Here is a 16,695-nt window from a genome sequence, read left to right on the forward strand (position 1 = left end):
CTTTATTAGGAGTGGGTACGGTATATGTGTGGTAAGTTGAAAATTACATTCAAAGGCGAGCCGAGCCTCTGCGATATTGCTAGCCCGAGCCGTACGCGAGAGCCATCGTTCAAGTCTTTTCCCGCTGCCTTTGGGACTTTTGGCGGTGCCGAATAATAAATTCATCACTACTTGACATTTTCAAATAAAAACAAAGTGCCAAAAATATAAAGCGCAAGTAATTAAATGATTATTTATTATATTCTTATCTTCCAATGTTATTCATAAAATGTTGACAACAGATTTAAAAAACGTACTGTTTGTTTTTAGATGGAGCATCTTGATAAATGCGTTTTAATATTTAAAATACTCGTGCGTACATTACGATAACGCACATGTGCGTAATGAGATACATAACGATATCGAAATTGGTGAAATAAGATACCCTTAACGAGCAAATGTGTTATAAAAATAATGTTATTTTTAGGAGTTCTCCTACAATGGAAACACAGTTGGCAGCGGAATCCGGAAAAAACGCGAGCTCTACACACGAGGCCGCATTTTCGGAGATCGCTCTTCATTGTAGGCCTACTGTTAAGATATTTCGATTTTACGGATAGTAAAGTTATAGAAGGATTAGCGGTTAGTATACGAAATAAAAACATATTATATTAATTTATGTAACTTACACATGTATCTACTAATATTATAAAGCGGTAAAGTTTGTGGGGGGTAATCTCTAGATGTCCTGAACTGATTTTACACTTTTACTAATAGACAGCTACGTTATTTTTGAGTGTTATATATAACATTTTATCCCCATATTCTCACGAGAACGGGAACTAGGCGAGTGAAACCGCGGGTTTTAGTATTTGAAGAAACAATGTAATGACATAGCACGTCACAGCTTACTGACTCTATACTTCGATAAATTATTTATTGAAGTACTATACTACAGCCTTTCTTGATGAGTACTGTTTACTTACAAATAAATTAGAAATGGAGGTAGCAAAGAAATGCCATTTCATAACTTATTTATTTTAAATGATGTATGGTTTGTTTATAAAATGTTATTTAAAATATATTAACCATATAACATTAATTTAAGACCAAGTTTATTATAATTATTATAAGGTGTGAAATGACTGGTGAGTTATACCCTCATTTTTAATTTGTTTGTTGGTAAACAGTACTCATCAAGAAAGGCTGTAGTATAGTTATTGAATATTATTGTAGAACAAAAGAAATTCTTTATTTCTATTTATAAACAGAAGTAAAGTTGAGATATTATTTGCAGAGTGATATAAAAGAGCAAGTGTACATGACGTTGATGTTTTTTGTGGGATTGGAAGACGAGGACTTTGTATCGAATACGCTCAAATCTCTGGGCTCGGTCTGCGTGAGGCACTACGAGTTCATGCTGCGGCCCGAGCTCAAGGAGTTCTACCACCAACTGCTCACGTCGGAACTCGCACCCATAGAGATGAAGGCTGATGTCCTTAGGAATATAGAAATGTACTTACAGGAAGAGGAACAAAGAATGATTAGGCAAGATAGTGAATGTAAGTACTATTTACAAATTAATGAAATCATTAATATTCGTTACATTAGTATGAGTACTGTCATGTTACAAATTTTATCTATGACAATTTTATTTTAGAGGGTGTTTAAAAAATCACTAAATACAGAGAATGAGAAAAATGTATACAGATTTATGCATGACCATTTTATTTATTGTTCGCAACTAAATGCTAAGTGTATCCATCGATCCGAGTACCGCTACAAAATATTTTGTTTGATCAAATAACGATTTATTATAGAAAAGAAACTGACAACTGACTATTTTTTTTTATCTGGTGACGCATCGCAAATTATATCAAACACAGTCGAACACGATGACTGTATTTGACAAGTTTTGGCAGAGCACAAAATTTGCTATTTCACTCAACCCAAAAAGTAGCAATTGTTTCTATTTATTGTAACAAATAAAATTGTTTTTCAAGGGTCAAAACGGTCAAAACACGAAAACTTGAAGGAAATGGGCGACGTGTCGTCGGGGATGGCTTCGACAGTGATTCAGTTGTACCTGAAAGAGATCCTCGGTTCGTTCCTCCACCCGAGCACGGTAGTACGCTCCAGCGCTATGAAAGTGGTGCAGCTCGTGTTAGCACAAGGCCTTGTTCACCCTGTACAGGTCAGTATTGTTATCGCAAATCGTTATAATCATCAAGGAATAATTAATTCTTTGGAATTCGCTTCTGTCATTTTTAGTTTGAACACTTAGTACCCGGGGGCGTGACCCAAACATACCCAACTATAGTGTAATAATAACATTTTAATAAAAATACAACCGACTTCAACACCTAAAAACGTGTCCACTAAGTTAAAAATCGAAAAATAACAATATCATATAATCATAACATATTATGTTGTACCTGCTGATCAGTCTGGATACGGTGCTAAGCCGGTGTCGTATTAATTGAAGCCTTTTCTGAAAGAACCACATTTAAATATTCATGACTTGGATAAATATATCATCAGAATAGTACCGTCTTCACTACTGATCAGTAGGTAGCTATCAGGCCTTCTCTCATTTTAGTAGTAGGGTATATTCTGTGAAATTCACACAGGACCATTAATATTAATTAGGCTGAGATTCTTGTGCTTCTAACGCCATCGAAACCCTCTTCACTTTGGATCATTTTTTCACTTTGGTTCATTTTTTCCTTTGACTATATTAGATAGACTACGACTTGTTTTGTACCCAAATTCACCAACAAAAAAGTCTGTCGTTTTTTGAGGGGGACGAGGTAAATCGAAATCGAAAATATTACATTAAATATATTGTGTTTTCATACACTACACACAACTATAAATTTGACTCGCAATACACTCGCGCGTAATTTTCTTACTTTAAATTGTAATTTTCTCATTTTAAAAATTAATCAGACTATTAAACACATCGCTTAGACTATCCACAGAATATATACATAGAATATTCGATTCGATTTTTTGCGCTGTTCCGTCAAAAGAATCGATCCTTTTTAGAAATTGTTTTTATTACAAATTTGATAATATTAATGTAGAAATACTTACAAATGAAACGTTACTCAATCTTTTACTAAACTACAAGTTTTTGGCCGTTTGTTATGCCAGTCAACTACACAAACCGGCATTTAGCTCGAAAGCGATTACAACAATGAAACATCGATTCTATTGCAACAGTTTTTATAAACGTCTTCAATCTTTGCCAGAAGGGTAACGGTTAGCGAGGCAGCTCCTGTTATTAATGGTCGAAAATTTTTTCCATTGTACGACTGTACGTGTTATTTTTTCCAGATTGTCCCGTATTTAATAAGTATGAGCACAGACACGGAAGTGACGGTGTCGCACACCGCCGACAAGCACCTGCAGGAGATCGACAAGAAGTACCCCGGCTTCATACATATGAAAGCGCAACTGGGCATCAGGTTGTCGTACCAGTTGCAGAAGATATTACAGAGTAGTAGAAAGGGACTTATCAGAGGGTTTAGGTAAGATCTTGTTCATGTACTTCAATCAACAACTTGCTTAGACCTCAACAGCCATAGTTGACTTGCGAAGTACTGGATAGAAACCACCTTGTAATGGGTTTTTACACACAGAGACAATAAAATATGCCAATAAATTACGAAACCAATTCAACATGAAATTGAATGCACGCATTCTACGGAAGAGATAAATGTATTCTATTTTCATATACTTTTATATTAATATTGTAAAGAGGTAAAGCTTGTGAGGTAATCTCTGGATCTACTTAACCAATTTTGAAATATCTTTTACTATTAGAAAGCTACGAAAGTTATAAGCTATTTTATATCTGTATTCCCTTTTATTATTATATATATATTATTATTATTTGTTTTTTTATAGAATAAATCTATTATAAGTCGTTCTTTGTTCGCGATTGTTTTACTAGTGAATATTTTTATTCAGAAATTCTAGTGCATAGCTCTTGAGATTCATTTTCATCCCCGCTTTACTAATAGAAGATAATTGAAAGCATTGTTTTCTTTGAGAAACCATTAAATTTCAAACAAGTTTGGTGGTTTACATTGGTTTACAGTGGCTGAGTTAACAAATGCTACGTTTTAGACTATAAAATATCGAATGTATTCATTAATTGTTTTAGGAAAAAAGACCAGGATGATTTACCTACAGCGCTTAACGGTTTTTTATATTCACTGTTGCGTAACACGCGGCCGCAGCGCAGGGCGCTAGTGCTGTCACTACTGAAGCAATTCGACGATGTGTCTGTAAGTATTTGACATCGATCTGCTATTAAAAGTGGATGCACAATCAGTGACAAAATAACGTCCCCACTCATTGAGTGCCAAACACAACTTCTTGGCACTCAATTCAAGTAGTCACATTTGCAAATTCAACCTTAAACTCGATTCTTAAGGATGAATTTGCTCTGAATTTTTAATTTTATTGAATATTGGACTATATTTAAAGGCCTTTAGGTATAATTTTCTTTACCAATAATTCTAAAACTGTCATAGCAATATTGGTCAGTTTTTAAATGAAATTTTCGACCTGATTGTGCGTTCTTTTATTATAAGAGGTCAATGATCTAAACAGATGTTGTGGGTTCGATCCCCACCCGTCTAAATGTTTCCGACCGTCAATTGCGAACAAGAATATCAGTAATATTTCTTTAAAAAATAATTAATAAAGAAAAGAAAATAATTCAAAAAATTTTCAATGGATGTTTATTTTTGACAAAAATCTGGCAATTTGAATAGTTATATATTATATTTCATCATCATCATATCAGCCGATGGACGTCCACTGCAGGACATAGGCCTTTTGTAGGGACTTCCAAACATCACGATACTGAGCCGCCTGCATCCAGCGAATCCCTGCGACTCGCTTGATGTCGTCAGTCCACCTGGTGGGGGGTCGGCCAACACTGCGCTTACTAGTGCGGGGTCGCCATTCCAGCACTTTGGGACCCCAACGTCCATCGGCTCTTCGAACTATGTGCCCCGCCCATTGCCACTTCAGCTTCGCAACTCGTTGAGCTATGTCGGTGACTTTGGTTCTTCTGCGGATCTCCTCATTTCTGATTCGATCACGCAGAGATACTCCTAACATAGCTCGTTCCATCGCCCTCTGTGTGACTCTAAGCCTTCTTATGAGGCCCATAGTTAGCGACCAAGTCTCGGAACCATAGGTCATCACTGGCAACACGCACTGTTCGAAGACTTTTGTCTTCAGGCACTGAGGAATTTCGGACGAAAAGATGTCGCGAAGCTTCCCGAATGCAGCCCAGCCGAGTTGGATTCGACGGTTCACCTCTTTCTCGAAATTGGACCTACCTAACTGGATCATATGTCCTAGGTATATGTATTCGTCTACAATTTCGAGTGCAGCGTTCTCAACTATAACTGGGTGGAGCGATACATGAGCATTACACATTATTTTTGTTTTGCCCATGTTCATTTTCAGGCCCACCTGTTGAGAAACGCTGCTGAGGTCATTGAGCATGGTACTAAGGTCATCCAGAGTCTGTGCCATGATGACTACATCATCCGCGAACCGCAGTTGAGTGATGTACTCGCCATTGATGTTGATGCCAAGTCCGCTCCAGTCCAGAAGCTTAAAGACGTCTTCCAGTGCGGCGGTAAATAGCTTCGGAGAGATCACATCTCCCTGACGCACTCCTCGCTGCAACTGGATTGGCCTCGTAGTCTGATCCTGAATACGGACTGACATAGTGGCGTTTTCGTACAAGCACTTCAACGCTTGGATATACCTGTAATCAATTCGGCATCTCTGCAATGACCTTAGCACAGCCCAGGTTTCCACCGAATCGAAGGCTTTCTCATAGTCCACAAACGCTAAGCAAAGTGGCTGGTTATACTCGTGAGTCTTCTGTATAACCTGCCGCAGCGTATGGATGTGGTCTATGGTACTAAAGCCTTTTCGGAAACCGGCTTGTTCGGGAGGCTGGAAGTCGTCAAACCTATTAGCGAGACGATTCGTAATGACTCTCGAGAACAATTTGTAAACATGGCTTAGCAGCGAGATGGGTCTGTAATTCTTCAGCAAGGTGTTGTCACCTTTTTTGAAGAACAGAACCACCACGCTCCTATGCCACGCCTCAGGCGTCGTGCCCTCGTGAATGACGGAATTGAACAATCGCTGAAGGACTTTAAGTATCGGTTTTCCACCCGCTTTCAGGAGTTCTGCTGTGATTCCGTCCTCACCTGGCGCCTTATTGTTCTTCAGGTGTTTGAGAGCCACACTAATCTCGTATAGGCTGACGTTTGGGATATCTTCGGTATAGTGTCGGGTCAACTTGGCTCTGGGGTCTTTAGCCAAATTGGCAACAGGCTGCTGAGTAGTCGTGTATAGCTGTCCATAGAACTTCTCGACCTCACTTAATAACTCGGGCTTGGAAGAAATTAGATTACCGTGTTCGGTCTTCAAACGCGTCAGCTGCCTCTGTCCAATAGACAGATCTCTGGCGAAAACTTTCGAGCCTCGATTATTTTCAATCGCATTTTTAATACGCTCGGTATTGAAATTTCGCAAGTCGCTGGTTTGCGACTTAGAGATCTGTCTACTGATTTGTCGGTATTTTGACGCATCTGCTGAAGACTGTAATCTCATTTCTTGCCTCTCTTCCATGAGTTTAAGTGTTTGGTCCGAGAACTTTTTGGTTCTTTTCGCACGGTGGGTCTTATAGAACTTAGACCCAACGGAATGGACAGTTTCCACGAACCTGTTGTTCAGATCGTCCACAGTTTCGCAATTTGCTAGGCAATCAAAGCGGTTCTGCAGTTCTAGTTGAAAGGACTCGGGGTTTTGAATATGGGCACGAGTAGGTCGGAGCGTAGACTTCACCAGTCGATACCGTTCCAGCTGAATGTTGATATTCAACGTGCCTCTAACCATTCGGTGATCGCTACCGGTTTTCACCCTATGGATCACAGAAACATCGTTGAATATTTGCCGTCTGGTAGACAAGATGAAGTCGATCTCGTTTTTCGTGGAACCATCGGGGCTCATCCAGGTCCATTTCCTATGTGGTGGCTTCTTGAAGAAGGAGTTCATCATAAAGAGGCCCTCCTTCTCCATGAAGTCAGCCAACATTTGGCCCCTATCGTTCCGTTGCCCATATCCAAATCGTCCCACTTTCAACTCTGAACCGCTACGTTCGCCCAGCTTTGCGTTAAAATCCCCCATCACAACATTGTAATAAGAGTTTGAGGCATGTATGGCTTTAGAAATATCCTCATACAATACCTCTACCTCCTCGTCGGGATGTGTCGAGGTCGGTGCGTAAACCTGTATAACCTTCAACGAATACCGTTTGGTAATTCGGAGGACCAGGAACGCTACCCTGCTCGACACACTCTCGACATTTACAACATTGTTCACGAGGGACTTGTGAACGATAAATCCGACACCACCCTGGGACTGTTGGTCGCCCTCCCGGTAGTAGAGCATGTTGCCGGATTCAAGGATTATCGAGCCCTCCCCCTCTCTTCGGACTTCAGACAATCCTATGATATCCCAGTGCAACTTGCTCATAACTTCTTCCAGCTCGATGACCTTTTCGTCGGACCTCAAAGTGCGTGCGTTGTATGTTGCCAGGTCTAGTCGTCGGGGTTGGCAGCGGAATCTCTGCCGGAGATTCTTAACACCCCTTGCCCCGCCGTTACCATAACCGCTGCCAGAGCCAGGAATAGCGGGGCTGCCGGGGACTAGGGGCTGTGTTTTGTTTTTGCCGTCCATACAAAGTTTTGCCCAGTACTGACCACGCTGGGCATGCGGGTTGGTCAGCGCAGTGCTAGATTACTCGCGCCGGTGTCGCTGCTGCCCGACACCGGCCTGAGGCATTTCGTAATCTAGCCTGTGGGAATGGATATACCGCCATTCGTCGGTCGCCAGAGCCTCGTCGGTCCATCTGCAGGGTGCACCACGAGCAGGTGAGGTTGGCAGTTGGGGAGACTGACTGGTACTAGCCTCCCCCTTACACCCCATTTGTATTATATTGCACTTATTGATTATATTTCATTGCACATTAATTATTTTGTTTACAGACGGCTCCATTGGATCAAATGTTGTACCTGGCTGATAATTTAAGCTATTTTCCATATCAAGTTCAAGATGAAACCCTTTTTATAATACATCATATTGATATTATTATTTCTACGTCGGGATCAAATTTACTACAGCTTTTTCGTGAGGTGAGAAATTAATTCATTTAAATAAGTTTGTAGCTCTCATTCCTATATTATACACCACGTATAAATAAGAAAACAATATTTATTTAAATTAAATTAAACTGTGTACATTTTTGAACATCTGTAGGCATAGTAAGCGCCAACGGGCATATCTTGTGAAGAGAAAATTGATTGAAGAAGACACATTGTCGACCAATAGCGGCTGTGTTGAAATATCGCTCTCTTTCGTCCCAACTTATAGTGCAACATCTTAGATTCCGACGTTATTAGAAGACATTCGTCTTTGTTCTTGTTGTGCACATCTTGGACCTGCAGATGGATGGTTGAAACGCATTCTTTCAATGGCTGGTGAGAGGCTTCGGCCGTGGCTAGTTACCACCCTACCGGCAAAGACGTACCGCCAAGCGATTTAGCGTTCTGGTACGATGTCGTGTAGAAACCTAAAGGAGTGTGGATTTTCATCCTCCTCCTAACAAGTTAGCCCGTTTCCATCTTAGACTGCATCATCACCTTACCATCAGGTGAGATTGTAGTCAAGGACTAACTTAAATAAAAAAAAATGCAATTTGTTTTAACATTTTGCATGATTACCTAGGGTCTGATAAAGACGGGGAACGAGGAGAAGGAGCCCCTGGACGAGGAAGAGGACGAGGAGGAGGCGGACGCGCTGGAGGCGCGCCTGCCGCCGCACACGCGCCCGCTGCGCGACGCCATGCGCCAGGCGCGCGGCTGCCTGCTGCTGCTCGTGCTCAAGCAGCACCTCAAGCAGCTGTACGGCTTCACTGACGCGTACGTGCCACTCTATCTCTTGCTTGCCTGCAATATGTGGGAGTATAGACTACTTGCCTCTTTTGTAAACAGTCTTTAAACTTAATTATGGAAGTATTATAAACTATATTTTATTTTGTCCCGTCAATAAGTAAAAAAATTAAGATAAATGAAAAAATACGTAAATTTTTCGCCGCCGAAACACAACACATTAGCAAGTGACGAAATTCATAGAGATAACAGTGTGATTGGCGTTTGCAGTGACGTGATATTATATCACGTCACCGCAAGCGCCAATCACAAACCGATGCCTTGTAGCGAATGACGTCACAGTTTATGATTCTCGTTTGTGGTGACGTGATAAAAATACAATTTTGTTTTATAAAAATATTACAATTACGGGATTATTTTTACAGATAAAAATGTGATTAGAGTTTCTAGGCATCTAAACTGCCTATATGCAAAAAATCTTCTTAGTTTTGTACAACAGGCGAGTAGCCTATTTAAAGTGTTCACATTTTGTTTTGATCAGCCTTAGATGAAGTTTCTGCTCAAACTAATTTTGCCGAGGATACTTGGCAACGACTTATAGTAGAAAACTGCACTGGCTTTAAAATCCTTAGATTATATTTAAGTGAATTGACTCCCCATGAAATCAAAGTAAAAGATCTATAATACCTAAAATGATTATACTAAAAAGCTCATACTGAATGTATTTACAGAAAAATCAATCAGTATTCACCGTCGGAGAGCGTCAAGGTTTACGAGAAGGCCGTGTCGCGGCGGCACGCGCCCATCTTCGAGCCCAAGGCGACCATCGCGCAGCTGCACGATACCGACGACGAGGAGGAGCTTGACGAGCGCGGCCGGCGGCGACTCGTCGACGATTACCTCGAAGTTAGTACTTCTCTGAACTTGTTTTTCTTAATGTAAATTATAATTGAAATAAACACCAATGTGTCGAGGAAAAGCCCCTGATTATTATCTTACTAAACAGTTTGAAGCTTTGGGTGGATCTCACAAATACAGGACTATAAAACATTAATTAAGTTATTTAGTAACCTATTCATCATCATTATTATCATCATTCGCGTCAATTTTTATGGCATACAGGGCACCTCCCTCACATAGGAGTGATTGCGTGTCGGGTCACGCTCAGAGTAGGGTTTCGTTCCATACCATGGGATAGACAATAAAAAAATCATCCTCACTTTGCAATTAGGGGAGGCATCCAAATATTTTGTTTTTCAAATTTTTTTTTTACCACTTTATAGACGTAATTAATATACATATACCTATGCCAAATTTCAGCTTTCTTCTTCTAACAGACTCGATTTGTCTTACTGACAACTTTATCTAATTAATTAACAACAGGATTTGTAAGAAATTTTTGAGCTCAGAGTACATTTTTTAAGTTGGTTAACTCTTTAAAGGCAAAACTTACTTTGTAGAAGAAAAAACCACAATTTCATTAGCTAAAATAACTATTCGAAAATAATTACCAAGCATAAAATCAACGCTTAAGTAATTTTTCAGTACATGGCACTACTAAATCAACTTACCCAACGATACTCCACACTATGAGATAAAGTTAGATACTAGTTCACATTTTTAATATACATACTTAATATACTAAATTACAGCTTTCTAGTAATAATAGTCTCTGCGCTAAACCGCGAACAGGCGGACTAAAGGACGGACAGACAAGACGGACATGGCGAAACTATAAGAGTTCCTTGTGGACTACGGAACCCTAAAAAGCATCAGCGATGACTTAAGTGCTTTAAAGATGTTTGTTTGTTACTCTTTAACACCGCAACTACTGGTTCGATTTGGCTGAAATTTGGAACTGACATAGATTTTACTCTGGATTAATACATAAGCTACTCCTGGAAAAATCCATGGTTCCCGAGGGATTTGTGAAAAACTAAGTTCCACGCGGACGCAGTCGCGGACGTCCGCTAGTATTTTATAATCCCAAACAGGTCCAGAGCTACCGCTGGACTAACAAAGGCAGTTTACTCTAATAACGATATCTTCTTAATTTATTACAGTTTAAACAATTGATGTTGAAATTCGACCCCGAAGAGGAGGAGGACGAGGAGGCTCCGAGCGGCGGCGCGGCGGCGGGTGCGGGCGCGGGCGCGGCGGCAAGCGCGGGCGCGGCGGCGGGCGCGAGCGCGGAGGGCGCGGCGGCGGCGGGGGCGGGCGGCGCGGCGGGCGCGGGCGCCACCTAGCCGCCGCCGCGCGCCGCGCCCGCCGCCCGCGCGCGCCATGGACGATAAAGTGTCAGTGTGACCGTGCAGCGCTCCGCTTCACTCGCGCCCGATCTCTCGGCGCGTTCCGTTCCGTTCCGTTCGAGGATGCTCTTTTTATTTTGTATGTCGATTTAATTTATTATACGCCGGCCCGGGGCCCCGGCTCCGGCCGGCGATCTTGAATTCTTTGTATAAGTTATATTTGAGAAACTCGATTTTGTTTTTATATAAAAAGTCTGTTTATAATTTTTATAAAGAATATAAAGTATATGTATGAACTGTGTATGTAATGTCACTTTTCCGAATAGGACGCCGGAGTCGCCGATGTGACGAGATGTAGTAGGTCAATTGTTTTGTGCGAGTGTCACGATTGCGAGATATAAATGCATAATTTTTATACGTATTGGCGTCTTTGTAATATAGAATAAAAGATATATGTTCATACAAAGGGTACTGCAATAAAAATGCATTTCAAATAATAATAATAATAAGATAAATTTATATTTTCTTTTATACTTACATCCCACTTATATTTTGGTCCATTCATATTAATATCGGAGCAAAAGAACCTCACATTGCGGAGCAAAACCCTGTATTTTAAAAATACGTTTTTTTATTTGTTTATTCCAATGTTTAAATATTTTTTTAAATAAACGCTAGGTATAATTAATTTATTTCAAAATTGTTTACGAATAATTACAAATCCACCATAAGACTAGGAAAATAGTTAAGTGATTAAACAATTTTGTTATTAAAATATAGTACATGTTGATTTATTTCAAAACATGTTATTCCATTATTTAGTTAAGTTTCAATATTATTATGCTAAGTAAACATCTGAACGCTCAATTTCTTCTTAATATAGAGGTTATAAATAGTTTTTAGTTAGTTAAACATATAAAACCTACATAGTTATTTTATTAAGAAAGTTTAGATTGCCTCTCCTCTGATATGGCGAATTTATTGCATAAGAAGAATATAACAGTTTCGGAACTGGGCTTGACTTTTCCCTCCGCAATCAATCGCTTCAAGTTGCGTATGCGCTGCTTGTGCGGGTACTCCCGGCCGCTGGCGCGCTCGGCTGCTTTCTGGAACGTACACATTTATATAGCTGGGCATTAACTCGTTAATCCGTTAATCGTTAATTAACGAAGTTAACATTTTAATTAACGGATTAACTTTTAAAAATATTAACGGACACGTTAACTTCCGTTAATATGCAGAAGTCCGTTAATCCTTAATCCAATGCCTACTATTTACCGCGCGACGCGAAAAACAGGTTCAGACAAGTAAGAAATGATGAATGATTTTTTTTTCAAAGAAATCAACAAATTGCTATATTTATGTTAAATATAGATAAAATCAACAAAAAACAAATTATGGCACTTTTCCCCAGTGCTCATCCTTATTTTTCCAATGGTGATCTCACACAATGATATAAAAATGTAATATTACACAGTTTAACGATTAACGTTAACTTGCGTTAATTCTTCCGGAATGTAACGCTTTAACGTTTAACGAAGCTAACTTTTTTTGTAGCGGATTAACGATTAACGAAGTTAACTATTTGATTAACGGTGCCCAGCTATGCACATTTATATCATTTTGTACTATTGATACGATACGTGCCTACAAAATCTCTAAAAATACGTGCATAAAAAATTAGAATCGATAGAGCCGTGATAGCCCAGTGGATATGACCTCTGCCTCCGATTCCGGAGGGTGTGGGTACGAATCCGGTCCGGGGCATGCACCTCCAACTTTTCAGTTGTGTGCATTTTAAGAAATTAAGTATAACGTGTCTCAAACGGTGAAGGAAAAACATCGTGAGGAAATCTGCATACCAGAGAATATTCTTAGTTCTCTGCGTGTGTGAAGTATTCCAATCCGCATTGGACCAGCGTGGTGGATTATTGGCCTACCTCTTCTAATTCTGAGAGGAGACTCGAGCTCAGCAGTGAGCCGATTAAGGGTTGATAATTAAGCGCGTCATCAACTGAGTGGGCGGGCCATAAATATGACTTCTACAAACTATAACACCAAGCCCGCTTTTTTATAGAAGAGTATATTGGAGCTTAGAACCACCACAGTTCTAAATCTCACGACTGAGTTGATAACACGCGCACTTGCTATGCGTTGCAATCTTCTATCTATATCTATTATATATATATACATATATAAAAATGAATTGTATATATATACATATATAAAAATGAATTGCTGTTTGTTAGTCTCGCTAAAACTCGAGAACGTCTGAATGGATTTATCTTATCTTAGTCTTAAAATATTGGTGGAGGTATAGGGAAGGTTTGGAATAATTGCCGGGAAAACCATAAAAACAACCCATTTCTATTTCCCATACAAACGTTTAAGAGTCAAGAGGTAGGGGAGTAGTGTAGAGTAGGGATAGGGTAGAAGTGCACATAAGTCCGAAGCGAAGCTTGACCGGTAGGTACCGCTACCGCTAGTAAATAAATAAAATACGCTTTTGGAAGGAAGTAGGTTGTGATAAGTATAATAAAATAAGCTTTTGGAAGGAGATAAGTTGTGATAAGTATAATAAAGTACGCTGCTGGAAGGAGATAGTTGTGATAAGTATAATAAAGTACGCTTTTACAAGGAGATAAGTTGTGATAAGTATAATAAAGTACGTTTTTTGGAAGGAGATGATAGGTTTTGATAAGTCTAATAAAGTACATTTTTGGAAGGAGATAGGTTTTGGTAAGTATCATAAAGTACGCTTTTGAGAGGAGATAGGTTGTGATAAGTATACTAAAGTACGCTTTTGGAAGGAGTTAGGTTGTCATAAGTATAATAAAGTACGCTGCTGGAAGGAGATAGTTGTGATAAGTATAATAAAGTACGCTTTTGGAAAGAGATAGTTGTGATAAGTATAATAAATAACGCTGCTGGAAGGAGATAGTTGTGAGAAGTATAATAAAGTACGCTGCTGGAAGGAGATACTTAGTTGTGATAAGTATAATAAAGTACGCTGCTGGAAGGAGACAGTTGTGATAAGTATAATAAAGTAATGTTACGAAGCGAATACCTGTTCTTCAGAGTTATCAACCAAAGGCGCATCAGCGTTCGCGTTGTCCCACATGACAGGATGCCAAACACGACGCACGCACTTCTCTTGAGGCGGCGCCGGTAGCGGTGGCTTCAGCGGCAATGTTCGCACGTCTACGTATTCATCTTCCTCGAACATTTCAGTCTCTTTATCCATGTTTGTTCTGTTAAAGAAACTTGCATAGAGGTAAATATATAACTGCTTTCAAATTTTGCTGACAATAAGAACGCAAAAACTGTTGCTTTCACTCAAAAAATACTGAACGGATTTCGATGATAATACCTACAACTATACGCGAGTAACGTGATAGCCTAGTGGAAATAACCTCTGGCTTCAATTGAGAGAGCGTAGGTTTGAATCCGGTCCGGGACATACAACTTTTCAGTCATGTGCATTTTAAGAAATTAGATGTCACGTCTCAAATTAAAGAAAAACATCGCTAGGAAACCTGTATAGGTATACCTACCTCAGAATTTTGTTAATTCTCTAAGTGTGTGAAGTCTGTTAATCCACATTGGGCCAGCGTGGTTGACTATTAGCCTAACCCCTCTTATTCTGAGAAGAGACTCGTGCTCAACAACATTGTCGTATCTAGGATTAATTCCTAGGGTGGGTCAAGCCCGCAACATCAAGTCTATTATTTGTATCATAAAAGAATTCCATATCGGTAGCCCAGAATCCTAGGGTGGGGACGGCCCACCCGCTATATACGCCTATGCTCAACAGCGATCCGAATATGGATTGTCAATGTTGATGATGACAACTGTACGAACGAAGTATTTATTCGACAAAGTTACGCCGTTACCTGTGTTACCATACAACGTAACAGTTATCAGCTCAATCATTGTTGTTTATAACACCAATGACGTGTACAAGGTTATATATAGAGTACCAACTACCACTATTCGTACAAAAGATGCATCTTCAAACAAATTTCACTAAATCCAATATATCAAAAATGAAAATTCTTTCACATCACAGATGCATCTAAAAGTATCTGTAATCCATGTGCACGACACTGTATATCTCAAAGATATGTACCTACTATTAGAAGAATACTTTAAATTTGAGCTTTTATTTAAAGCCGGCGTTTTCCATTACCTAGTACCTACCTACAAAAATAAACACCGCACTGCTTCACAATACTACATCGGCGTTTATGTAGTACGTCATATGTACGCTATTCAATTTTTATTGATTCTCCTCCTTGGCACAGAGACAAGATATACGAGTATGTATAATTTTTTAGAGGTCGGGTGATCGAATTAACTATCGTCATCGGTTGATACAATTTTTATTAAATTCTGCAAAGCATTTTGAAATAAACAGTTCTAACGAACGCGAACCTACCTATTACGAGTATGTAAATGAACTTATTTTTAATGGTTATTGATCGATCTTTGTGGTAATGTCTTATCCAAAAACGAAGTTAAATGACCGAAATAATTAAACATTATAGCTGAAACCCACTGGGTTAGTTTATTTCAATATCTGATCAATAACCTGTTTATTGTTTTCCTAAAAGTAAAAGTAGGTACACAAGAACAAAACAAATTCTCCTGAATACTGTGACTCAGTACAAATGCTAATTATTATTATCGCACCTATTTATTACCTATATAATACCTAGGTAGGTATTGTTTATTTATTAAATACAACTAATTATAATAAACCCTTATGATAATTTACTTACATTATATTTTACGCCACTGAACTGCACTCCGTTCACTGGATAATGTTGTGAAAACGTTTTATTATTAGGCACGTAAAGCCAATCAATCTGGTTTATTTATAAATCGCAGAACAGTGAACTGTATCATGGGAAGAATGAAACTGAAATTAATTACTTTCTCTTGGATTCTCGGTGCGTCCGATTTGCGAACGTCCGCTCCTTTGTGACGTATCTTGGACAATTACCAGTAAAAATAAGAACACCACAACATAATTGACATGTAGCACGCTGGCCGAATATCATGCCAACAATTTTAAAGTCAGTGACGTTGACCTGGTTTACTATTTAGCTTAGCTACGGACGTAGACACAGATCCCAATATTTACAAGTCTCGGACTCGTCGAGATCGTGGGTTTGCTCGCCACCCGCTAGACACAGGCAAACAGTATTTACCGACTTGAGAGGAACAGGGATATTGGTCAGTATGTACAGTTTGATGCAATTAACTGAGAGCCTAGCCAGACTTAGGTACCTCATCAATAGTAATATTATAAAGATGTAAAGTTTGTGGTGCCTATTGTAGGGGGTAATCTTTGGATCTAATTAGCCGATTTTGAAAATTCTTTTACCACTAGAAAGCCATTTGTGAGTGTCATAGGCTATATTTTATCTCCGTATTCTCAGGGAAACGAACTACGCGGGTGAAAC

The 16,695-nt window shown here is 39.3% G+C and overlaps 2 protein-coding genes across 4 annotated transcripts in view; one reads left to right on the forward strand and one right to left on the reverse strand.

Annotated features, from left to right (window-relative positions):
- Window positions 1–12,006, forward strand: part of LOC112052322 (nipped-B protein) — a 29,085-nt gene extending 17,079 nt beyond the window's left edge. For 2 of the 3 annotated variants that reach the window (XM_052881436.1, XM_052881437.1), the window contains 9 exons: window positions 467–621; window positions 1,277–1,541; window positions 1,983–2,173; window positions 3,319–3,512; window positions 4,151–4,274; window positions 8,076–8,222; window positions 8,815–9,008; window positions 9,710–9,884; window positions 11,042–12,006. In XM_052881436.1, the coding sequence (XP_052737396.1) occupies window positions 467–621; window positions 1,277–1,541; window positions 1,983–2,173; window positions 3,319–3,512; window positions 4,151–4,274; window positions 8,076–8,222; window positions 8,815–9,008; window positions 9,710–9,884; window positions 11,042–11,224 (1,628 nt within the window). In that variant the 3' untranslated portion in view covers window positions 11,225–12,006. Of the gene's footprint in view, window positions 1–466; window positions 622–1,276; window positions 1,542–1,982; window positions 2,174–3,318; window positions 3,517–4,150; window positions 4,275–8,075; window positions 8,223–8,814; window positions 9,009–9,709; window positions 9,885–11,041 lie in introns of those variants that run through there. The other variant, XM_052881438.1, reaches the window with a different exon arrangement.
- On the reverse strand, window positions 11,722–16,213 carry LOC112052639 (uncharacterized). The gene is made up of 3 exons (XM_024091812.2): window positions 16,009–16,213; window positions 14,295–14,478; window positions 11,722–12,333 (listed from the first exon to the last, which is right to left on the reverse strand). Exons 2-3 carry the CDS (start codon window positions 14,469–14,471, stop codon window positions 12,166–12,168), a joined length of 345 nt encoding a protein of 114 aa, XP_023947580.1. The 5' UTR covers window positions 14,472–14,478; window positions 16,009–16,213; the 3' UTR covers window positions 11,722–12,165.
- Window positions 16,214–16,695: the final 482 nt, after the last annotated feature.

The sequence above is a fragment of the Bicyclus anynana genome, chromosome 5 (genome assembly GCF_947172395.1).
Source record: "Bicyclus anynana chromosome 5, ilBicAnyn1.1, whole genome shotgun sequence".
Taxonomy (NCBI): domain Eukaryota; kingdom Metazoa; phylum Arthropoda; class Insecta; order Lepidoptera; family Nymphalidae; genus Bicyclus; species Bicyclus anynana.

What these genes read in the sequence shown, in the direction of transcription:
- LOC112052639 (XM_024091812.2), bottom strand. Translation starts at nt 14,471, where the DNA reads ATGGATAAAGAGACTGAAATGTTCGAGGAAGATGAATACGTAGACGTG. An exon ending in TTGATAACTCTGAAGAACAG is followed by an intron (nt 12,334 to 14,294) that starts GTATTCGCTTCG and finishes TGTACGTTCCAG; the next exon opens with AAAGCAGCCGAGCGCGCCAG.